Source organism: Cricetulus griseus, chromosome 2 (genome assembly GCF_003668045.3).
Source record: "Cricetulus griseus strain 17A/GY chromosome 2, alternate assembly CriGri-PICRH-1.0, whole genome shotgun sequence".
Taxonomy (NCBI): Eukaryota; Metazoa; Chordata; class Mammalia; order Rodentia; family Cricetidae; genus Cricetulus; species Cricetulus griseus.
In genome coordinates, this window is record NC_048595.1 from 35,069,339 (window position 1) to 35,094,016 (window position 24,678).

The 24,678-nt window shown below is 49.2% G+C and overlaps 1 protein-coding gene across 7 annotated transcripts in view; it reads left to right on the forward strand.

Annotated features, from left to right (window-relative positions):
- Rnf220 (ring finger protein 220) overlaps window positions 1-24,678 on the forward strand; it is a 223,441-nt gene that overhangs the window by 196,023 nt on the left and 2,740 nt on the right. Inside the window, exons 4-11 of one of the 7 annotated variants that reach the window (XM_035439682.1) lie at window positions 1,236-1,337; window positions 9,495-9,537; window positions 12,648-12,769; window positions 13,108-13,240; window positions 21,029-21,125; window positions 21,300-21,386; window positions 21,485-21,540; window positions 21,679-21,757. In XM_035439682.1, the coding sequence (XP_035295573.1) occupies window positions 1,236-1,337; window positions 9,495-9,537; window positions 12,648-12,769; window positions 13,108-13,240; window positions 21,029-21,125; window positions 21,300-21,386; window positions 21,485-21,540; window positions 21,679-21,757 (719 nt within the window). Of the gene's footprint in view, window positions 1-1,235; window positions 1,338-9,168; window positions 9,361-9,494; window positions 9,538-9,557; window positions 10,205-12,647; window positions 12,770-13,107; window positions 13,241-21,028; window positions 21,126-21,299; window positions 21,387-21,484; window positions 21,541-21,678; window positions 21,758-24,678 lie in introns of those variants that run through there. The other 6 variants (XM_027402601.2, XM_027402604.2, XM_027402602.2 and 3 more) reach the window with 6 other exon arrangements.

Genomic DNA, 24,678 nt, shown 5'->3' on the forward strand with positions numbered 1-24,678 from the left:
TGGGGCTGTCACCCACCAGGCCTCCCATCAGGCTTATAGGTGAAGAAGTCCCATTTGGAGGCAATCCTATCTCAGGCCCTCTGAAGCCTCCTCCCTCCTCTAGCCCCTGGGCCATCAGGACAGCCTGGCACATCAGCAGCTGGGACCAGACCCCCTCACTTCTAGCCCCTTGGCCGAGGATGTATAGCATGGCCACCGCATGCGGGTCACATCCTAAGGTTCAGTCAGAGATGAAGGATAAATGGCCGCTCCATCTTCCCCAAATTGCTTTCTTTGGGCTGTCACTGGTGATTTGGCATGGTTTTCGAGGCTGGGGAGGACTTGTAGGGAATTGTGTGCTTCCTGCTCAGAGCTGTGCAAGCTGAAGAAGGGAGGGGGTATGGATTGTTTTCAGGCATCTGAGCTCCTTACCCCCCCTCCCCCCGCCCCACCACCCCTTTGCAGCTGAACAGGCCTTGGCAAGAGCTGGCTCTTGGGCTGAACATGCCATGTGGTATTTAGAATTGTGGTGCTCGCACACAATTTAAAGCAGACAGTTTATTAATCTAAACTGCAGGCGTATGTAGAAGAGGCCATCCGGGATTGACGGAGGGGGATTAGTTTTGCTGGGGGTTTTGCTGGGGTCATTGCCACAGCGCAGGGCTAAATGGACCCAGCGTACATCCCTAGCTACATGCTGGAAACTCATACATACTATTTAATTTACTGTCTCCATAGTGGGGCTGCCATCAGCCTGTATTAGGGGCAGGCAAGGTGGCAGGTATGTGGTTTACCCCCAACCCTTCACTTGGGTCCCAGAATCTCTGCTCTGGAAGGAAGAACAAAGCACATCCAGTCAGGTCTGCTGAGAGTGGATCGGCGATCCTTCCTCACTGAGGTAGAGCTTAACAGGAACAAGGTTCTAGCGAGTGCTATGGCGCGTGCCTGTAACCACAGCACTTGGGAGGCCCTGATAGGAGGGAGGCTCACTGAGAGTTCCAGGCTAGCCTGCGCTAAGAGTGAGGCAGTGTCTCAAACAAAATCAACAAGCAAGGGTCTATGTGTAGAACTAAAACCAACCATCCTGTCACACAACTGGACTTCCATGCTTGGCCATGTCACTTCAGATTTTCACAGTCCTCTGTCCCTGCACCCTCCCTTGTCTCACTTCTAAAACTCCCATAGAACTGAGAGCTCCTGGGCTATGAATGTTGGTCTCACTTGGCCTGGGGCCATGTGTCCTTTTCTTCTTCCAGTCCCTCCTGTTGTCTGCTTCCATCAAGAGGGAAGGAGACTCTCCAACGGCATCACCACACTCTTCTGCCACCGATGACCTGCACCACTCAGACAGATACCAGGTGAGGAGGGTGTGACAGGAGGCCAGGAAGAATCTCACCTGGGTGAGAGATTCAAACCCATGCATGGTGCTAGCTCCTCCTGATGGGGCTGGAGCTGTGTTTGGTGCCCTTTGTGACCGGTGCCCCAAGTGAACTTAAGAAAGCACAGGTGTCAGAGAACCAGCCTTATTAAGCAGATGGATTTTGGGGTGAGATGCCATGTTCTTTGGGGCTCTGCTGGTTCTGAGCACTTTTGAAGGATTCTGTCCATCGGGGAGTGGCTTATAGAATTCTTGTCTTATGAGAGGGCTTTAGGAGTGTAGCCCAGAATTATTGGGGATTTCTGATCCCAAAAGCTAGACCCCTGGAGCCAAGTAAGCATGTATTCCTGCCAAACCTCAATATCAGGCCCAGGGAGAAGCAGGCAGATACTGTCTGTGGGTGTCATAGTCAAATAGGAAGGAAATGAGTCCTAAAAGATGAGCGCAGGCAGGGGACCCAAGGGTGTGTACCTTTTAACAGGCTTTCTCTGAGGTAGAAAGGAGAAAGACCTTCCTCCAGGAGCCTGGGTCTGGGAGATGGAGCCCTGCTTTTGAGGACCCACTCAGATGGCAGAAAACAAGATCCTGCTCCAAGGACCATTTGTTTAAATGGCAGCAGGACTTTCCAGGGAGTCCCAGTTTGGAAAGGAAAAAGACTCTGAAAAGGCAGAGCAGTAGGTGCTGGTAACCTGGGTGGATAGCCAGGGTCCCCGTCAGCATCCAGGGAACCTCAGCTGGGTTCCTCAGGAACCCTTTCCTCCCATCTGGCAGCCTGGCATCAGGACACCAAACCTTCAGGGTGGAGTACCAAGTACAGCTAGGGGCTGGGGGTGTGACTCCCGGATAGATTATTTGCCTAGCATGGAGCAATCCCAGCACCATTTAGAAAAAGAAGACGAAAATTTCTAGGTCTAAGTGTAGGCTAGACCCCACCCCCCTGGCATCTCCTCAGTGTGGGGTTAAAAATGCATAGCACTGGGCTGGAGAAATGGCTCAGCATTGGCTGCTCTTCCAAAGGTCCTGAGTTCAATTCCTAGCAACTATATGGTGGCTCACAACCATAAGTAATGAGATCTGGTGCCCTCTTCTGTCCTGCAGGCAGACATACAGACAAAGTACTGTATACATAATAAATAAATAAAATCTTAAAAAAAAAATATATAGCACTGACTGCTCTTCCAGAGGACCCTGGGCTCACAACCATCTAAAATTCCAGTCCCAAGGGATCCAACATCTTCTCCGGCCTCTGTGGGCACCACACACACACATGATGCACATACATACATATACAGGTAAAACACCCATACACATAAAGATGAATAATAAACATTTTAAAATTATTTACAAAATAAGACCAGGCAGTGGTGCACGCCTTTAATCCCAGCACTCAGGAGGCAAAGAGAGGCAGATCTCTAAGTTTGTGTCCATCCTACAAAGCAAGTTCCAGGACAGGCTCCAAAGCTACAGAGAAACCCTGTCTCAAAAAATCAAAAGAATAAATAATTCATTAAAATAAAATGCATAGTCCAAAGTGCCATGGCTGGCTGGGGAGAAATTTATGCATCCGTGAATGCTGTTTTGTCTTTAAGGTGTGTGTGTGTGTGTGTGTGTGTGTGTGTGTGTGTGTGTGTGTGTGTGTGTGTGTGTGTGTGTGTGTAGATAACAGATAGTGTAGATGCCCATGGAGGCATTGACTCCCCTACAAGTGGCGTTACAGGTGGTTGTGAGAAGTCTGACATGACTTGGGTCCTCTGGAAGAGCTCTTAACTGATGAGAGAGACACCCAGTCAGCCCTGGACACTACACTAATAAGACAGCCAGGCTGGAGGTGGAAACATTACCTGACTCAAGGGACTTTTGGTGTAAGGAGATAAAACTCTGTTCCACAGAGTTCCCTTCCAAAGGATAGGCAGAGAAAGGCCCACCCTCAGAGTTCCCAGCTTCCCCCCTCTGCTCATTTCAGCCTCAACACCTGCTAAAGAGGGAAAAAGGACCACCAAGCACCAACTGGCTCCCTGACCCCATTCCTTTCCTCAAAATGTGTTCCTTTTATTCTCTGGAAATGTGGAAAGCCTCTTGCCTAAAGGAATGTGCCCACACCTTCCTCTCTGGTATTTACTTGCAACTGACTTAGGGATGTATGGGAACCTCTAGAGCACATTGGGTACCCCTCAGACTTCTACCCAATTCTAGACTCAAAACAGCCTTCTCTATTTTGAGGTAGATTCTCACCATGTTGTCCAGTCTGGTCCCAAATTCACAGTGATTCTCCTACCTCTGCTTCCAAGTGCTAGTATTACAGCTATGTGCTACTATATACAAACATTTCAGATTTTTTTGGGGGGGTGTATGTTGGTACAGAGCCTCGTAGTGTAACTCAAACTGGCTCACACTCAATGCGATCCTTTGCCTCCGCCTCTCAAATTGGAGGATTTCCAAGTACCTTCTTAAATGACCAATCAGATTAAGCAGTTTATAAGCTTATGTTCAAGCTCCTTGAATAGCATCAACATTCTGTGATTTGCATCCAACTTGTATTCTTAGTTCTATTCTTGATACTCCCTTCCACAATGCCTCAACTTACTGAACTAACGCTGCCTACTCCCTGAACATGCCTTCTCTTCCTTCCCTCTCTGTAGACAAGTTGCTTTTGACAGAAGCCTTTCACCCCACAAATTTCCATTTGTCCCTCAACATCTTGCTGAAATACTATCTCCTCCAAAAAGTCTTCAAAGATTATCTTCCTCTTCTTACGACCTTGTGTGTCCCAAGTTTTGGCATACTAGATTGTGATCGCCTACTCAGATATTTATCCATTATCTAATAATATGCCGCATATCATACCAATATTTGTTGGCTTAACACAAATTAATATCTCCCTTTTTTCTTTCTTAAAAATTAAATTATTAGCAAGGTAGTGATGGTGCACACCTTTAATCCCAGCACTCAGAGAGGCAGAGGCAGATGGATCTCTGTGAGTTCGAGGTCAGCTTGGTCTACAGAGTAAGTTCCAGGACAGCCAAAGCTACACAAAGAAACCCTGTCTCAAAAAAAAAATTAAATTATTGCTGAGTGGTGGTGGCACATGCCATTAATCCGGACACTCAGGAGGCAGAGGCAGGGGGATCCCTGTGAGTTCAAAGCCAACCTGTGCTACAGAGCTAGTTCTAGGACAGCTAGGGCTGTTACACAGAGAAACCCTGTTTCAAAAAACAACAAAAAAATAAATTATTATACATAGCATTTGGTTTCATGATAGCATTTCACATGAAATGTATTTTGTTGATTTTACTCCCCTATCTTCTCACTAGTCCTCCTGATACGGCCTTTCACCCCATCCCCTTTCTGCTCCCATGTCACTTATGTCCTATTGCCACTTTGATTCCTCAATGCCTCCTTTTCCCTTCTTGCAGTCTCCTTACTAGTTTCATAAAATATATGTATACATAGGGACGCATGCTAGGATCTCACTACATATATATATATATATATATATATATATATATATATATATATGGACATTACATGCAAAGATCCATGATCCACATGTAAGAGAGAACATGAAATGTTTTCCTGAGTCTGGGTTATTTTACTTAATATAATACTTTCTGGATCTACCCATTTGCCTGCAAATTTCATGATTCTATAATTCTATACAATGGAATAAAATTCTGTTGTGTAGGGCTGGGGATGGGATGGCTCACTGAGTAGCGTTTACTATGTAAACATGATCCCCAGCAGCCCTGTAAAAAGCCAGACATGACAGCACAGACATGTGCCTATAGCTCCAGTGCTGGGGGGCAGAGGCAGGAGGATCCCAAGGTCTTGCTTCTCAGCCAGCTATTGGAGGTGAACTTTTCAGATTCGAGAGAGACCATCTCAAAAAATAAAAAAGGAGAGCGAGAAGAGACATCCAACATTTACCATTGGTGTACACAAATACACATGCACAGGGTAGTCTGTGCACACATGATACCACACACACATACACATACACACACACACACACACACACACACACACACACACACACACACACACACACAAAATCCCATTGTGTATATACAGTACATTTCAATATCCATTCTTTTAAAATTATATTTATTTATATTTATGTATTTATTTTTGGTTTTTGAGATGGGTTTTTCTGGCTGTCCTGGAACTGACTCTGTAGACCAAGCTGGCCTTGAACTCACAGAGATCTGCCTGCCTCTGCCAGATTTATTTATATGTATATAAATAGTTTTGCCTTCATGTGTGTATGTGAGTGTCTGGTGTCCTCAGAGGCCAGAAGAGGGAGTCAGATCCCTTGGAATTGGAGTTTCAGATGGTTGTGAGCTGGGAACTGAACTTGGATCCTCTGCAATTCCTTTTAACTGTTAAGCTGTCTCACCAACCCCTCATTATCCATTCTTGTTGATAGGTAGCTAGGCTGGTTCCATTTTCTAATTACTATAAATAATGCAACAATAAACATGGATGTGTATGTGTCTTTGTGGTAGGATATAGAGTCCTCATTGCCACCCCTTACTCATGAAGCTCATGCAGAACTGGCTTCATCACGTTCAAAGTTATACCGCTCCTGGTTCCTGTCCTGTCTACAATACATCCCCTCTGCCTCCCCCTCCTTCTCTTTCTTTGAGACTGGGGAACAAGGGGGATTGAACCCAGGACCTCATGCATACTAGGCAACCACTCTAGTAACTCAGCTACATTTCCAGCCTACCTTTCACCTTTTCTTAGCAGATTCTAGGTAGTATCCCACTAAGACAGTGGCCAAAGCTGCAAGGCTTCTTGAAACCACAATTATACTGGAAGTTAATTATATTAGGATGAAACTGGAAGTTATACAGCATCGTTTCCATCACTTTCTATTGGGCAAAGCAAGACCCAAAGCCAGCCCTTAATCAAGGGGGAAGGAAATGCTGTTCTGGAGAAAACCTGCAACAAATGGTGACCACATTTGATTTATCACAATGAATCTGACTCTTCACTAACTTGGAGTTCCTCCAAAGCAAAGACCTTGCCTTAGCCTTCCTTTGTTCAGATGTTTTTTTCTGGTACCACTTCTGCACAGCCAGTGTCCTTGCCTTCATTCTGGCTTGGTGTTTAAATGTGATGAAAAGGGAGTAAGTGAGTTTTTAAGATGGCACATGAGAGGAAAATCACAAGCCTCACAGAGGGGGTAATGACCAACCCACATTTCAGAAAAGGAATAGAAGTTCCCTTGGTGAACAAGGAAGAGGGATATTCTAAATAAAGGCAATACTGTGTGCAAAGAGCATAGTGGAGTAATATGGAATGGTATATTGAGGGACCTGTTACAATCCAGTTGTGTTGAAAAGGAGCATTCTCTCAGCATTAAAGCTAAACACTCCCTGGTTGTGTTTTTGGAAAGTGAAATTGGCAGGACACGAAACTGAAAACTGCCTGTGCACCTCCTGCTCTTTCTGCCATCCTAGGCAAATATGCTTCACTTTAAAAACCACTGGAAGCTGGACACTCCCAGCTACCCAGGAGGCCGAAACAGGACAAACTGCAAGCTGAAACCAGGTTGGACTCAAGTTCAAGGTTCAACTTAGCTAGACTCTGTTTCAAACTAAAATAATGAAAGGTGTTGAGGTGTAGCTCAGTAGTAGAGCACTTTCTTAGCATATTTGAGGCACTATTTTGATTCAGTCCCCAAAACTGGAAAAAAAATAAAATAAATCACCAAACTAGGCAGAGTGCATTAGTTTATGGTTTGGATTCCTAGTGACTCCCGCCTAGTGTCTAACTCATTTCAACCATGATGTCAGTTTACCACCGTGGCAACTGTACAAGGCAGAATTCATGGTCTCCAGACTTTTCTAATAATATAACCTATAAGAAACCAGTTAAAACTTGAAACAGAAATCTATGTGTCCCTGTATCCTAGATTGTCCCTGTGTTAGTCAAGATTTCCGTTATGGTAGCTCATCCCTGAAATGAACAGCTTTCTTTTGGCTCGAGGTTGGAGTCTATAATTGGTTGGCCTCATTGCTTTAGGTCTGTGATGGCACAGAAGACTTCTCACTAGGTCCCACCTCTTCCATGTTCTATCACCTCCCAATAGAAGTAAGTCAGAGACCAAGCCTTTAACACAAGGGCCTTTAGTGGATATCCTAGATTCAACTAGAGCATTTCCTCAGCTCTTTATTGGCTCAGGGCTTGCCTCTTGTCCGCTATCCCAGTGATAGCTCCTTCATGGTAGACCTATGTTGGTGACTAGATACAGACGAGCTGCCTTCCAAGAAAAGAAATATTTAAATAGTGAAAACACACATGATCAGAAGAGAGTAAGGAACTGAGAAAATCAGAGACAGCAAACCCAGTAACAGGATAGGGAAAAAAACAGTGGAGCCTTGCCAGAGCCCTGAGGGATGAATAGCAATGAGTAGTGGTTATCACAGAGCATGGAGATATCTGAACCAGAGCACAGAGTGTTCAGAAGATCTGTAGGTAGCTCTGCAAAGCTGGGGTGGGGGGCAAAAGATGGAATAGATGTGGTACAACAGACTAGAGGGGCAGGCGGGGCGGGGCAGGGCAAGTGTGAGGCAAGTTGCAGATCTTCTCCGTGGTATATCCTTGAAAGATTTAAAGAAAGGGAAACACATTAATTTTGCACAGAAGAAAGATCATGTGTGAAGTGTGGAGGATTGGTTTCAGGGAGAGAAAATGGAGATCAAGAAATGAGCTGGGAAATTCCTGCAATCCAGAGAGCTAATAGCTGAGGGTTGTCCCCCTATAGCTAAGAGACATGCTGGGTTCTGGGTTTGCGCAAATGACCCGTAGCAACCTCAGCTCTGGAGTGGTCAGCCCACCAGTACAAATTCATACAAGCAAAAATGATAGAGATGGATGTAATCTTACAAGAGTGGAAGCGTAAGATCGTAGGAGAGACAGGAGATACAGATAGGAAAATTTTAATGTTTAAAGGTGGAGTCCCAAGACCCAGAAGATTCCAGGGCGGTGGTGACACACATTCTAACACTCAGGCGGCAGAGGCAGGAGGATCTCTGTGAGTTCGAGGACAGGCCTAGTCTACATAGTCAGTTCCGGGACAGCCAGGGTTTGTTACACAGAGAAACCCTGTCTCAAAAAACAAAAACAGAGAGAGAGAGAGAGAGAGAGAGAGAGAGAGAGAGAGAGAGAGAGAGAGAGAGAGAGAGAGAGAGAGAGAGAGAGATCCAGAAGTTTCACTGTGAGGGTTAAATGGGAGTGGCATCAAGGGCAACCTAATGAGCACATCTGAACAGATGTCCTGAGAACCCAGGAGGAAGGGGTCTATTTAGAACCCTGCCGGCCTAACGGGCAGGTGATGCTTATGGCAGGCCCGGGAATAACCTGCGGGCGATGGAATGTGGGTTATCCTGCGATGGGCAACAGGCTGTGAGGAAGTTAGATATTGGCGGAAATAGGCCCCGCAGATGATCGGGAGTTCCTATGCCTTCTCCCTGGAAAAGCACTCCTTTGGAGGTGCTGCCCTGGGCCCGCTCGCGAAGAGCAGGAGCCCAGGTGGACCTCAGGGGCCGAAGGAGCGTGGCGCGGTGGGAAGCCCCAGTGGGCCGCCCAGGCTGGGGCGAAGAGTCCTTAGGGGCTGTGGGAGGGGCCGGAGGGGGCGGCCCCAGCAGGTTGCTACCCCGTTGCAAGCCGCAATTTCCTGGCTCGGGTCTGCCCGCACACTCCCACCCCGGTGAACTTTCACCCCCAGCGCGTTACGGCGGCGGATCACGTGATCAGGGCCAACATGGCCGCCGCCGCTGCTGGGAGCTGAGGTGCCGCCGCCGCCGGGCAGCCGGGGGGAATCCGCCCGCATCGCCGCCCTCGCCGGCCGGGCTGCCGCGGGGCCCAGAGCACCAGAGGCTGGGGCTGGGGCGGCACCGCGCGGCGGCCGCGGGGTCCCGTTAGAGCAGCCCCGGCGGCTATGCCGAGGGCCCGGAGCGGCCGGCGGAGCAGGGGGGCCGGCGGGAGGGAGGAAGTAGGTTTGTTTACGGGCTGTTTGGGGCGGGGCGGGCCTGGATGAGGGTCGGGTCCTAGTGTAGGGGCCGGGACTCCAGGTCCCATCTGACGCTCTGTTCTTTATTTTTTTTTGCATCTGCCGGGGATTTTCTCTCAGACCTTCCTGCGAGTGCGAGCCAACCGGCAAACCCGACTGAATGGTGAGTCCGGTTCGGCCCCTCCCTCCGCCCCACCCCCGGCCTCCTCCCTCCTTCACTGCCCGCAGCTCCTGGCTTGCCCGGGTCTCTTCATCATCGGGCCAACTGACTTCTTGGCAGTCACAGCGTCTCGTCTGAGAGTGCAAACCAAGGCTACCGCCCTCAGTTTCCCCGTCTGTCTAATGGAGGGTTACGGTACTCAGCTCGTGCCCGAGCCTTTCTAAAGGCCCGAAAGAACCCTGGGGGACAATAAGTGTCGGAGAATGAGAACAAGCTACACAATTCCACTCGGGAGCTCAGCTTTGAATTTGCAGACTGCTGGGACCTCACTATACAAGTCGGCAGGGCGCTGCGAATGTTTTTCTTCTAGTTTTTAATCAGTGCCCAGTAGTGTGAATGCAGCCTCTCTGCTGAGACTTGACAATGCAATGAGATCTGGAGTTCCCACGGCAACAGGAACTAACTCGTCCCAGGGCTCTTTGAGTTATCAGTCGGCCCACATTTCACAAAGGTGATCAGCGTGGGCTCGACAGCTCTTAGAGGCCTTTTCTGAAAGCAGGCCGTGTATGCACTACCTGGCGGTCCCCCTTTTGGATTCAAACCTCTGGAGCATTCCCGTTTGCTGAACACAATTGAATGGTCCCGTTTTTTGTGCTGACTGGGGTGTGGTGTAAGTTGGGGTTTGCTGTAAAGGGCTTAGGGTCTCTGGGGCAGCTGGTAAGACCATGGGTGTTGAAGATCCCCAGCCCTTACCACTGATTGCTACCTCCAGGTTTAGCCCACTGTGGAAAAGAGAAGAGCACTCATTGTGGGCTAGCGCCATTCTCACACCACCTCTGAGAGGAAAGTACTGCACGTGTTTTATAAATAAGGAAACTGAGGCTCTGGTAGTTGAAGGTCATTTGTTTGATAGCACCAGGTTGGTGTAGCTGAGCCATGATTAAAGTCTGCTTTTCCCCAAAACCTTTGCTGCTGCAACCATGTCAAATGCTTTGACTGAGAGGCAGCTTCAAGGACAGAACTAAACACCCTGCCTCACTGTGGGAAGCTTGTTTAGGACTTAGCGGAATGGCCAGGGGAAAGCCAAGCCTTCTGTGCTTGCCTTGGAATTCTCAGGTGAAGCTCAGCCTGTCAGGATAGCTTTCTGGGGCTGTAAGGATTCCTCTGCTAGGCTGGGTGCCCTGGGCGAAGATAACATCTTGAAGTATCTGTGCTCAGTCATTTCTTTATTCAGTGATCAGATCTTTTTTGTCTTGTTTTGGATTTGAGATGAGGGACAACCACATAGCCCAAGCTAGCCTGGAATTTACAGCAATTCTTCAACCTCAGCCTCATAGTACTGGAGTCACAGTCATTGAGCCACCATACCTCAATTCAGTTATTGGGTTTTACCAAGTCATTTGTAGTCAGCCTCCTAGGGAGGTGCCTTCAGATTTGGCAAGAATGTAAAGGGCCTTTGGTGGCACACTACTCCATACTACATTTCCAATAACTTTTAGAAGCCTTTGCCCAATTTCTTTCTGATTCTTGCATGCTTTCTTTATCCCTAGCTCTGTGGTGTCAAAGCCTGCCTGAGCCTGAAATTCCAAGGATTAGATCAAGCAAAGCAGGGATCTGGATCTGTATGCACCAAGAGCCCAGAATACAGCCTCATCTCTATAATGGAAACACAGGGAACTGCAGAGATGAGTTAGACTGCAGACCTAGGTTCTGAAATTCCACATGCATTTCTTGTAGGCTGGTAAACTTCCCTTTGCTTTGTCTCTGAGGCCACTGTTCCTGCCGTTTGAGAAATCCCCTTCCTCAGATCCTCAACCAGCAGAGAGGCTGGAGCCCTAGGGAACTGGTAGGATCTGTCTCACTGATAAGGCAGAGGTGGGACCCTCTTGGTTTCTTGTCTTGCCTTTGATACTTGTTGAGTACTTAGGTGTGTTCCTTGATATGGTTTCATTTGTTAAAATGTGGGAAGACAGCCTTGGCTTCAGATGTAGGTGTCAGTGAGCCTCCTTTCCTGAGGTACTGGCTCTGAGACCAGCCAGTTCAGACAGTAGAGACCCTAACCTGTCGCATATGAACTCTTCACCTGTGTTTCCCTCCCTGGCTGTTCTCATGAAGTTGGCATCAGGGTCAGCGTACCTATGAGAGTTCTACCTGGCCCTTTAATAGAAAACCTTTCCCTCCCTGACAGGCTCTGAAACCCTCCCCCCATCAGTCTAAAGTGGCCATCACTTATCCTGCTGTTGCATTCTGGGAGGGGCAAAAGGGAAAGAGTGTCTTGTTTTGACCTCTTCCTGCTTTGGTGACAGGAGGGCTGCAAAGAAGGATTAGTGAGCTAATTAGAAATGATTGCATCTCTCAGCATTAATTAGCAGTGCTGTGGGCTTGCAGTGTGCGCTTTGGAACTGAGCCCCCTTTGGGACAGCATGGCAGGCAGGCCTCTGCCTCTGGGGCCTGCCAGCCCTCTGTACTGATTAGAGATGATGGAACAGGTTTGGGTAAGAACTATAAGGCTTGCCCTCTTCGGGTACCCTGGCCTGGCTGCCCAATGTCTAACCCAGACCCTCTACACTTTTACAACTGGGCCTCGGTCTCCTTTCCTGTAAAATGGGATCAGTGAAGCCATCAGAGATACTGCTCTTGGCATGATCTTAAGTGGTATGCTAGGTGCCATACTCCTGGGCACTTGGCCCTGGAACAAAGCAAGTGTCTAAAGGGTGAGTAAATAGTAGATCAAATGAAGCCTTGGAATAGCCTGGGATTCTAACCAAGAAAATCTTTAGAGCAGTTTCCAAACACCAGTGAGTAAGTCTATGGGTTTGGTTTTCTGGAGACACCTCCGCCTGGTGGACTCATTGAGCACTGCAGCTAGCAGGGGTGGGTTGCACTTGAGGCAGTTGTGGCCAAAGAGTAGACACTTTCTGACCTACCAAGGAGCAGGCCTGGGCCTGGAGGAGTAGGAGGCACTGAAGAATGAGGGCTACATCAGGCACTGAACGAAAAAGGCTAATGGCTGGCAGCAGGGCAGGATGTGTTGGCTCCACTGGGGCACTGAACTACAGAGCTACAGTGACCATCAGCTTATTTTGTGGTTTATTTTCTGTTTCTCCATGCAGCTCGGATTGGGAAAATGAAACGGAGGAAGCAAGATGAAGGGCAGGTATGTCCCCTGTGCAACCGCCCCCTGGCAGGATCGGAGCAGGAGATGAGTAGGCATGTGGAGCATTGCCTTTCTAAGGTAGAGGGGCTGTGGCCACCCACCTTCCTTCCTCCCTTCCCCGACACTTGTGCTGACTGCTCCTAACCTCTGGGCTCCTGGGGTCTCCATGTGGTCTCAGCAGCTTCTCCTCCTCTGCTCTTTGCCTTCTTCTTTAGCTTTCATTTCCACTTACTCCCTGTTTGGGCTCCTGTGGAAACTTATGGGGAAGAGGCCCAGGTCTTTGGTTTCCATATTGGTTGTATCTCAGGGGTGCCCATTTGGCACCCCATAGGGGCTAGGGCTGTGCCTTCCTTGCAGGCTTTGGGCGCAGGTAGGGATGGCCCGGGCTCTGCATGACCCTGCTCTGCTCTTCACAGAGGGAAGGCCCCTGCATGGCCGAGGACGATGCTGTGGACATGGAGCCGGAGAACAGCAGCCGCTTTGAGGAGTATGAGTGGTGTGGGCAGAAGCGGATACGGGCCACCACACTCCTGGAAGGTGGCTTCCGAGGTATAAAGCAGCTGGCAACTGGGCAGTGGCACTCTGATGACCAGGTCACTGCTGGAGCACATGGGAACCACTGCTGGTGGGGCTTCTTTGTGGCGGTGCTGCCTGCTTGTGATGTGCATATTAAAGTGGTTGTATTTGGGTGGGGAAATGGAATTGTGAGGCTGCAAGCTAGCAATGACGAGGGGGGCTCTCGGCCTCGGGTGATGCATTGAAGGTGACAGCCAAGCCGCGTTAGCACCTGCATAAAATATTAAAGGGACGGTTATGCATTTATCACTCCATCCCTCTTAAGGCTGATAAATGAGAATCCAGCAACCTGCTGTACACCTCCAGCACTAGGGGCCCTCAGGGCTTCTAGGCAAACACATTGGATTTTCCTCCTCCTCCTCAGCTCTATGTCAGGGAAATCAGTTTCAGAGGAGAGAGTGAGTTATGGCAAAATTTGACCTCCCATGAGCTTCATTGGTGAATCTAATTTTAGCTCTGATCCCATCTTTTCTCTCAGGGCGCCCTCTGCCCTGAAGCAAGAGGGGCCTGGGCTCAGCTGCTCCCTGCTTCCCCTGGGCTCTCCCCAATTGTTGCAGAAGAGTCTGCAGGGCCCTGCTCATCTCTCCTGCCTCCCTAGTTCCTAAGACAAGGGTTGGCCCCCTAAAAGAGATAGAAGAATTGGTTGGGTGCCTAGGGTCAGTGTCCTCTTGACAAACTCTCCTGCCATGGGCAAGGGAAAGGGGCAGCTGCTTCTTGGCTTTTAGCTCTTTTCCTCTTTCTTTGTTAAAGCACAGCTGGCACTGCAGTTTGTGGTCATTAAGGGAGCCAGGCTGCATCCCATATGCCCAGGCAACACCCTTGAGAGTGCCGCTGTATGTGTGCTCCCTGGAGAATCTCACAGCAGCCTTGAAGAGGGTCTCTGCCTCCTTAGAGCCACAACACCTGGTCATGTTGAGAACAGTCTCTGCAGTGCCATCCAGTGCAGATGGGTCATCATGTCCGTGGGCTTCTTGCTTGTTGTCCACCAATCTGAAGACAAGCCAGAGTGGTAAATCAAGAGGGATTTAAAAAAAAAAAAAAAACATTTCCCCAGAGTCTGAGCTGGACAGTCTTGGTTGTCATTTCACAGAGCAGTTATGTGCTGGAGCTCTAGCGGGTCTGAAGCCTTGCAAGAATGAACAGTAGGGCCCATGAGCCCAGAAATTATGCCCATGGGTATTGAGGTGTGTATAGGTGTTAAAGACCGTTCCTGCTGGGTCAGTTCTGGGTTAGCTGTGTTATCAACTGCAACTGTACACACCAATTGCAGTGGCAGTGTCTTGGCACATAATGGGACCTGATGGCTCTCGGGCGCTCCTGGAGTGCCTGAGTGGGTCAAGCTGCACAGGGCCTGCTGCTTCAGCAAAGTCTCTCTGCCTGGGGATGCACCAGCAGCTGGGTGTGGGAAGCTCTTAGGCCTCGGGTGGGGATCATTTTTCCGGGTGTGTTTACACTGTGAGGTTGTTCCTTTCAAGAATTCCTGAGGAGAGTTCAAAGAGGCCTTCTCTTTGAGCGATTTGGAGAGCGAGAATGAGAGTGAGACTTGAAGAGGGAATGGGGCCGGAGGTGCCTTTATCTGCAGAGAATTGCTCCAGCTTTCCTGATAGAAGCTGCTGCCGCCTCTTAAACAGCTTAGTGCAGTCAAAAGACAGGCTGACTTGAAAGGCTGTTTTACAGCAAGATCAGCAGGGGCCACGAAGCAGAGAGTGGAGCGATGGAGGCTAAGCCTCCTCAGTGGGAGGGGTCTATCAAAGAGAGGCCCTGGCTGATTCTGACTGCCTCTGCCCCTGAAACCCATCTGCAAAAGCTGGCCATCTGTCAGCCTACCCTCCCTGGCCAGGACCAATAGGCCCAACTCTTGGGGGGTTGGGTGTGGCCCTGCCAGGCGGCTGGTGTCAGTGCAGTGCATTGATCGCCCGCCGGGCGGGCTGGGCCGCAAGCTGGGCAGCTCCTGCTTAATGTGATTGAAAGGCAGTTAAAATGGCGGTGACCTTTTCAGGAGGAATTAGATTGCCTGCCAAGACCGGTTAGAGGGAGTGATAACGCCAGCTGAAGAAGCTGCCCAGCCGACTTCAGAGAGAGGGAGGCAGAGGCAGGATGAGCAAGCGAGCAGTGAGGCCCATTTAAGCTGCACTGTGCGTGCTGACAGGACAGAGATTGCTGTCCTTGTTAGATATGAAAGAACTGAAGAACTGTGATAAGTCCCTGGATCCCTTCATTCCCCTGTCCCTCCTCCCAAACTAGGGTCCCTTCGTCAGCCTCCACAAAGCTTCCTACATGGGTCAGATCAGCTGCCTTGAATGTAATCTACTGTGGAAGGCAGTGGTCAAACAAGTGTCTTGGTGAGGACACTTGCCTTAGAAGACCAGGCCGTGAGCATGGGAGCTTGGGGTTAATGACAAGCTTCAGATGTCTCAGTTCTGAGAACGCTTGGAATTAATGTCTCAGGACAAAAGGAAGAGAGCAAGAGAACATCAAGAGAGGTCCAGCTACAAATAGATTATTATTTATTTAGAGACAAGGTCTCACTATGTTAGCCCCAGCTGGCCTAGAACTCACTGTGTAGATCAGACTGGTTTCAGATTCACAGAGATCCACCTGCCTCTGCTTCCCAATACAAATAGATAAAAAAAAAAAAAAAAAAAAAAAAAAAAAAAACTGAGGAAATAACTAGGCTTCTAGAGAGTGCCATTCCCACGTCTCAGTCTAGGAGGGCTCTTTCGGGTGTTCGCCTCAGCTGCTGATAGTTCACAGGAAACCTGAGATTTTCTAACTGCTAGTGCTGTTTGCATATGGGTAGTACCCAGGGCCCGCTGCCTCCCCAATGATACCAACAGTTAGGATGAAAAATGCTTTTCTGGGATACTCTGCCAAACCAGGCAGGGTAGGTGTCTTTCTAGGTTGGAGAAACAGGCCACAAAAGCAGCAGCCCTTGGGATAAGCCTGACTGTACGTGTCCTCCATAGTCAAGATGTGACTGCTGAGTCCTAGCTTGCTCTTCCTCCTACCTCCTCCATGTCTTACAAAGAGGTGTGGAGTGCTGGGGTGTAAGTCCTCCCTTGTCAATGAGAATTCATTTGTCTGGATTTGGGGAAGCCAGAACTCAGTACATCTAGGGGACAGTCTGGACAAAGGACATGGAAAAGATTGGTTTCAAATAAGATGGTTGTGATGTTGTAGGCCAAGAGAGGTAAGATGAGGCATTTCTGAGGAAGCTGCCCATGAAGTAGAAAGTGTCTGTCTGCACCTTTGTCTTTGAGCCCTAGCTGAAGCCTTGAAGGAATGCAGCACAAAGCTCCTTTCAAACAGGTGGGGTAGGTCAGATTTGGTGGTGCACTTCTTTAATCCCAGCACTTCTTTAATCCCAGCACTTCTGAGGCTAGAAAAAGTGGATCTCTGATTCTGAGGCCAGCCTGGTCTACAGAGTGGGTCCCAGACCAGCCAGAGCTACTTAGTGGGGGTGGGAGAGGATGGAGGAGGGAGGATTCTAAGACATTGAGCTTGATTCTGCCTGAGGCACCGTCTTTCCTGAGACCCTGCCTTGGATCTAAGCTGCTTCTAAGTAGCCTTCAATGAAAAGAATCATCAAAGAACAAGTAGAGGCAACTTTATCACAGATCTTTTTTGTTTATTGTTTTTTGATTGGATTTTTTGTTGTTGTTGTTTTGTTTTCAAGGCAGGGTTTCTCTGTGTAACAGCTCTGGCTGTCCTGAAACTTGCTTTGTAGATCAGGCTGGCCTCAAACTCACAAAGATACTCCTACCTCTGCCTCCCAAGTCCTGGGATTAAAGGTGTGTGCCACCACCACTCAGCAGCACAGCTCTTTTAAATAACTCTTGATAAAATTTAACGGATTATGAAGCAAGAGTGTGAAAGGTGAATCCACAGGCACGGGCCAAGATGGGAACCCCAGTTGCTAAAAATGACCCCGATTGCCACTGTACTTCCTTGTCAGTGACAGACAGTATACCACTGCAAACAGCTTTGGGATGGAAGGTAAAGGCAGCTTCCTTCTGGCTCTTCCACCTTCAGTTATGATGGCTGCCTGTTGGGAGGGGTGTGGCTAGGAGCAAGGCTAGTTCTGTCCCTTGTGGCAGTGGGCAGGATTTAATCACCTTTTGGAACACAATTGTTAAACTGGAACAGAGGGAGTGCAGGCAGAAAGCAAGTATCAATGGTTTTAAATGGCATCTGTCTCTATGCAACTCTCCTGACGTGAGGCAGTGAGACGAGTTATCGAGAAGGCCCGGAAAGTGGCTAAGTGCGTTTGACACACGCCAACTCCCTGCCTCCACACTGGATAATTGCATTGTCAACTGTTCAGCGAGGTGGCAGGTGACACTGCAGGCCGATTGATTGTCCCGCATCGCAGCTCCCCAGACTGTCAGCTCCCCAATCGATGGCGTTTACACAAGACACCGTAACTGCATCTGTAACTAATTCCAGTGTAAAACTCCCCGGAAGCTGCTGCCCCTGCCCTCCTCTAGGTGAGCACAGGGCTCTAGAAGGTCCCTTTCTCCCCAGGTTCTAGTTTGGTTGGGAGCAGCAGGTGAAATCAATGGTTCCTTTTTTTTGTGGTTTCAGGTTCCAGGATGTTCCTGCCCCCAGTAAACGGGCATCTCCAGTTTCTCAATCGATCATTTGATCAATTGATTAAATTAACACTGATTTCCCCCCCCCCCCATGGTCCAGGAAGAAATGAGTTTATGGGAGAAGGGTCATTTTCATAAAATTTAGACTTACATGTCATTTCTGCACTTAACCCTCTCCCACTCTGTTCCAAGCATTCACTTGAAGGAAGGGAACTCTGCCAGGGACTGTTGACCATCAGACTTAGTTCGCCAGCCATTTTGTCCTTTTCATCTGGAGCAGAACCATAGCAGAGGGGCCTCCCTGGTGACCGGGAGCTGTTCTGAATCATCTTGGAAGTCCTAGGGACCTAGTTGTTCCCTGCACAGCAGTAGCAGGAGCAGCTTGGCTGCTCTTCCAGAGCTACATGGAAGAGGGGCCAGAGACTTGGAAAGGAGTTGTCTTTGCCATCTTGCCTATGAGTACTGGCTTGGGATGTTCCAGCAGCTGAGAACATAAAATGACTGTGGAGCCTTCCTCTCCAAGATTGAGGAGGGGGGCAAGCTGGCAGGGTGCTTTCCGTATAAAAACAGCTTTATGGCCATTTCTTTTTATTATGATTCTGCCAGAAGTCAGCAAGTGACATTTCATTAAGAAAATAAAGTTTAATGTGCTGGGAAGGAGGTTGGGAGCAGGTTGGGGTGAATACCAGAGTAAAATTGGTGGTGGCAGCCTGCTTGGAACACCTGTGGGGATAGGGAGAGGTTCCCACATCTGTCCCAGCTGGGGGACAGCATCAGTGTCTGAGTAGACTGCTCAGGCCAGAGGCAGGACGGCCTTCTCCTTAGGTAACAAGATGCATCGTGCCACCCTCTTTGCTCTCCAGTCAGAGGAACCAAAGGTTGCTGCCAAACTGGGGCAAGACTCTTGTTAGGTTTCTCTGTGCACTAACCAACCAGGTCTGGCCTTCCTTCTGGAGCAGTATTGGCAGTATTGAGTCAGTACTGCTGGGGTGTGCTGTGTGGATGATGCTGGAAGTCAGGCTTGTGAGCCTGGAAGATTTCAGTCTGGTGGGGAACAGTCCATGCAGTCCTAGAGTTGTTGTATAAGAGCTAGGATGGACACTAAGGAAGACACAGGTGTGTAAGTACCCCGAGGAAGTCACCACTCAGAGCACCTGGAGAATAGGACCAGATCCTGAAATGTTTGTTCATGCCACACCAGACAGGTTGGCCTCCAAAAGGCTGAATGAGTATTGGAGGTGAAAGGTCATTCGTTTATTTAGCAAGAGGAAAGTACTTCCAGTCACTGGGCTGCTTCACCTGTTGGGGCTTCCTGGCAGCTTTGATTTCTATTTGGCCAAGGGAGCCACCTTAACCTCAGAGGTCTAAAGAACTCTTTCATCTTCTCCACCCACAAAGCAGGGGTAAGCTAGGCTGAGCAGGGAACATGAGGCTGCTGCTGAGCTGCATATACTTAGGAGTGGGGGCTGGCAGGGCTTGTGGGGTGCAGGCTGTAAATGAACCTGATAGCTACATTCTGATTGATGGTGGAGTTTGTCTCCCAAACTGTCAGAGGGTTTATAGAGGTGCCACTCACCCTCAGGGTGGGAATTGCTTGTCAGGACACCTGGCTGTGAATAGGAGACAGAGCTGTAACTTGGTGTTTTCTCAGCCTAATGGCTCTGCTGCTGACCTGCCTGCTGCCTCAAGTGTGTCAGTCCCTCTGGGTAGGTGCCAAATGAGGACTGTCAGGGAAGGTAGATCCTAGGCGCTGACTGGCTTTCTGGGGTGGATGGATGGGATCTTAGACCATAGACTGAAGGGGTAAAGAAAACAGGTACTGCTTGAAAGTATATCTTGATGAAGTGTTCGGCGCGAGTGCAAGTCGTTAGATGTGTCTAGGACCCAGCATGCATTTCTTGTGTCTGCATACATAGGCTCTGGAATGAAGGGAGAATGTGGACATGTAGACTTCACCGACTTCACTGGGAAGAAGAGTCGACCTGTATGGCTAAGTGGGATGAGGCAGGAAGCAGACATTTCTGAAATCACTGGGCGAGCTCTAAGCTTCTTCCTCGATGCAAGAGATTCCTTTGCTGGTCCTTTTGGGCAGAGTCCTTCATCTTCCTTTATACCTGGCAGAGCTGCTGATCTGGCTAGTAAGATGTCACAGGAGACCCACTGGGACAAAGCTGTCAGGAAAGCTCTTTGATCTCTGATCTTGGCCTATCAGGATGTGTGGTTCTGGGAGTCAGACCACCTGGTATATGAAGTGTACTTGGTAGCTCACCCTTCACTTTAGCCAAGAGTCTGCCTTTGGCTGGGCCAAATGACCCCTGGGGATCAGCAGACTGTCTGGCCCTCAGCCTGCCTTGCCCAGCCTAGTTGCCTTCAGGAGTGCTCTGAGAGGCAGGTGTGCGTGCCGATCCTCCTCCTCTGTCTTTTCTAATCCCTTTCTAACTACACTTGTCCAGGAATCTGGGCTGTGTGAGGTGGAGATGAATAATTAATGTCAGGCGCTTCAGACACCAAATATTTGAACAGCTGCCTGGTGTTTTTGCTGGCAAAGGACCTGGTGGCCCAAATCAGGATGTTGGCTGGGGAGGGGGAGGTCCCTACACTGTGGCTCTGATTGGCCTTGCTTGGCCAGCCTTTTCTCCTCTGATGGACCTCAAGCTGGACAGTGAGATAGAGGGAGGCTCAAGTCATAATCAGGAGTGACCTGAGTTTCTCTACCCTCTTTCTGCTCTTCTTGGAACTAGAAGATAGGTATACAGGAGGCTTGTTACAGACCCCTCTAAGAACCTGACATAGTGTATGATTGTGCCAGTTTATAAGCAGAAACAACCTGGAGCTGCATGGAGTATGTTAAAAGGTGAGAGAGGGGGACAGAAATAGAGTCGGAAATACCTGGGTGTTGCCAGACAGTTGTGACTCACTCCTTTAATCCCAGCACTGGGGAAGCAGAGGCAGGTGGATCTCTCTGTGAGTTCAAGACTAGCCTGGTCTACATAATGAGTTCTAGGACACCCAGGGTTGTTATACAGAGAAACCCTATCTCAAAAAAACAAAAAAGACCTGAATATCTGCTTGCATATATTTCTGTCTAGTCTTGGACCTAATTCCTACCTGGAAGCAGCAGAAGGGGCACCCTTGGCCTCTGGCGTTTTTTACACTCTGCTTCCCACAGGTTCCGGCTTCGTCATGTGCAGTGGCAAAGAAAACCCAGACAGTGATGCTGACCTGGATGTGGATGGAGATGACACTCTGGAGTATGGGAAACCACAGTATCCTTGGGGCAAAATGGGGCAAACCAACAATAACAAAAGTAGCTGGTGCCTCTAAAACTTGATCATACTCCTCAAGCTAGTCTCAGCTTTGGGACAGGAGTGCTCCTGAGGATTCAGAGCCCCTGTGGCCTACCACAACCTTGGATCTATTGTCCTTGACCACCATGTCAGATACACAGAGGCCGATGTCATCCCTTGCACAGGAGAAGAGCCTGGTGAAGCCAAGGAGAGAGAGGCACTCCGGGGTGCAGTCCTAAAGCAAGTGTGGGCAAAGCCTCGGGCAGGTTCTGTGGAGGGATCGCTGCAGGCAGGGCTCAGCTGTCCTCACTTTGTTCCTTCTCCTTTCTTTCCTCTAGTGGTGGCCCCCCCAGCACCCGTATCACACCTGAGTTCTCTAAATGGGCTAGTGATGGTAAGTCCTGACCTAGACTAGCAGGCCTGGGGTTGAGGGAGGACATGTTTAGATAGTGATGACTATGTGAATCCCAAGCCCTCAACTGAGTTGCTTATTCATCTAGCCAGAGTATGAGTTGAGCTTTTGTCCCTGCAGAGATGCCATCCACTAGCAATGGTGAAAGCAGCAAGCAGGAGGCCATGCAGAAGACCTGCAAGAACAGTGACATTGAGAAGTAAGTATGGTTGTCTGAGAGAGGGGCCCTTTGCTAGCAGGAAGGCCTGCTGCCAGAGCTTATGGCACTCTGAGTACAGCTTGGTCTTGCTGCCCTGGGCACACAGCCAGCAATGGAACCCAGCTGGTGCTAAGCGTGACTCTGTGAATTGATCACTGGGCCATGGCCCTGGGAGCCTTGGTGGAGAGACGAGCGGTCCTTCCCTACCCGCTGTAGCTGCCCCCACCCGAGGAATGTGATGTATGGCCACCCAGCCCAGCCAGTGCACTTGATTCATCTCCAGTTTCTGTTTCTTAATCGGGAGCTAAATTGGTTTCATTTTTCTTGTCCCGGGTGGCACTTGCAGCGGGTTTTAGGCGGGAGCATTGGGTCTCATCACTTGTAGTAGGAATTTTTGGCCAGGGTACTCCAGCAGGAGAAAAGGAGCTCCATTGTTTCTTTACCTGGGGCTGCTGGACAGCGCCACAGGATTTGGTGTCAGCTGGCCGTCCTGCTGCCTTTCCAGAAGCCAGAGAAAGGCCATACTGGCTGCAGGAAGTGCTATTGTCCAGTCTGGCTGCCTAGAGTGACTGCCATTGGTCATTGCTTATCTCCCTGAACTTGCCCCTCCCTCCAGCTGGAGGCTAGGTTGCCTGGGGTTAAAAGGTAGCCTCTTCATTCTCGGGCCAGTGTTCCATCTTGCCTGCTGCCACAAGAGTGGCTTGCAGGCCAGTGCAGGGCTGGGTCGGTGGCCTGGGTCACCTCCCATTTGTTTCCCTCCATTTTGTGTTGTCATAAATTCATTCCAGCCCGTTGTGCTTGATCAGTTTATCTCGGCCGGGGCCGCAAGTGCTGCTGGCATGATGTATGGGCCGCAGCGCAGGGCCCGTCTGCCCATGAATCACCGCAGCTGCTCCGTGTCAGCGCCGGAGCGGGCCATACGGATTCGGTGCAACCAGCTTAGGGAGGGGGGGTGACGTATGGATGTTTATTTAATAATTCTCTCCTACTCCAGCTGAGCGGGGCGGGCGGGGCTGTAAGGGGCGCCTACCCTCGTCTGGAGGGGCTGCTCATAAATCAGAAAGACAAGATCATTAATCAAGGATGGCGCCCAAGGGGGAGGTAGGGGCCAGAGCCAGTGGCCATCCATGAAGGTGCTATCCACCCAAGGCTGGGGGAAGTCAGCATTTCTGTCCCACCTGTGAGCACAGGCTTGGGTGGGTGGGGCACTCTAGGACAAGGTGGGGACTGATTGCTGCTATACAGAGATCTCCACTGGGTCTATATCCACCAGGATTGATGCTCTTCAGTCCCCATGGCATCCTAGTTCACCAAGTATGGGTTCCAGCCCTAGGTCCATTTTATATCCAGGGAAGGGAAAAAACCCATCCATTGAGAATTTACCAACCATCCAGATAGGGATGCCAGAGAAGCTAGCTCTGTAGGTGCTAATGAGGGAGAAGTGGATGAAGACTTCCCAAAGGTTGAGATGGAGCAAGGAGCTCCAGGGAACCTACCAGCACTAAAAGGAACTGGCAAAAGCGGGTGGATAATTATTAGCCCATCACGTACTGCCACTAGGGAGCCACATTCTGTATTGCTACTGATGCCCTAAAAAAAATTAGAGATTGAAATTTGTTGTACATTAAATGTTACTACTACCAGCTGGGCATGGTAGTACATTCCTATAATCTCAACACTCTGGAGGCCAAGAAAGGAGGATTGTGGGTTTGAGGCTAGCCTAAACTACATAGTAAATTTGAAGTTAGCCTGAGGTATGTAATGAGACACCATCTCCAAAGCATAAAACAATAAATATGTTCCCATGGCCCTCCGTATATTCCCTTCTAACCATTGTGTCCAGTAGTCACAGACCACCTGTAAGTTCTGCACTTTGGTGAACACATTGCCCCCACGCTAGCCCCCTCACTCCAGAATACTGTCCATTCCCACACCATTATTGTGTGGGCCTAGGGACTCTTCTCGTAAACAGGATGGCCTTGGTCTGCCACAGTCTGGGCAGGCTACCGGTTTCTTCACATGTACAATGAGCATCTTCTCACAGGGGTTTAGGAGGTGTAAATAAGATAATTATCAGTTCCTGTCAGTAAGTAGTTAATAAGTTTTAGCTGTTCCCATTTAGTATTTCATACCCTAAGGCACATCCCCAGTATCTTCTGCTCCGGGAAGCATTTCTGTCCTTACAGTGTTCCTTAATGCCATTGCTTTTCAGAGGGGTGGGAGAGGGGATCTCTGAGATTATCCTGGCTATTCCTTCATCTGTGCTGTTGGATCACAGGCTGGAGACTACCTAGAATAGTTAGGTTCCACATCTCTGTCTGTTCCCTGAAGGTTAGACTGGCAAATGTTTTCTCATGCTTACATGCCACTAGTAAATAGTCACTGAAAGAAGTTAACAAGCAAGCCTTGCTGAGGAGACAGACACCTTTGCTGTTATGATGGGGTAAATGGAGTTGAGTACAGAACATCCTGAGAGCCCTCTGGGAGGAGCCTGAGTCATAAGGCGGGGCTAGTGATTCATGTACAGAGGCTGAGGGCGTGGCAAAGAATACTTTGGGGAGAGTGTTTATATGAGTAGCATAAGGATGTGGCGAATTACTGAGGAGAGAGGCAGATAAACTGGGCCAGTTTATTTATGCTGATGGAGACACAAATGCTAGAAATAAAAATGGCTGATTGGCCTTTAGAGCTAGAGGAATGATTACAGCAGAGAAGCGTTTGTTTGGGTTAATAAAGTGATCCTTAGAAAGCATAAGGATGAAAGAGGTGTGGCTCAGTTTGTGGGGTGGATCCCAGCAAGTGAGAAGCCCTGGAGGGGCAGGAAGTACCTTTTTTAAAATGCCCCGATGAAGTTTCATATTTTGAATGTTAATTTAAGAAACAAAAGGGGCTGGAGAGATGGTCCAGCAGTTAAGAGTGTA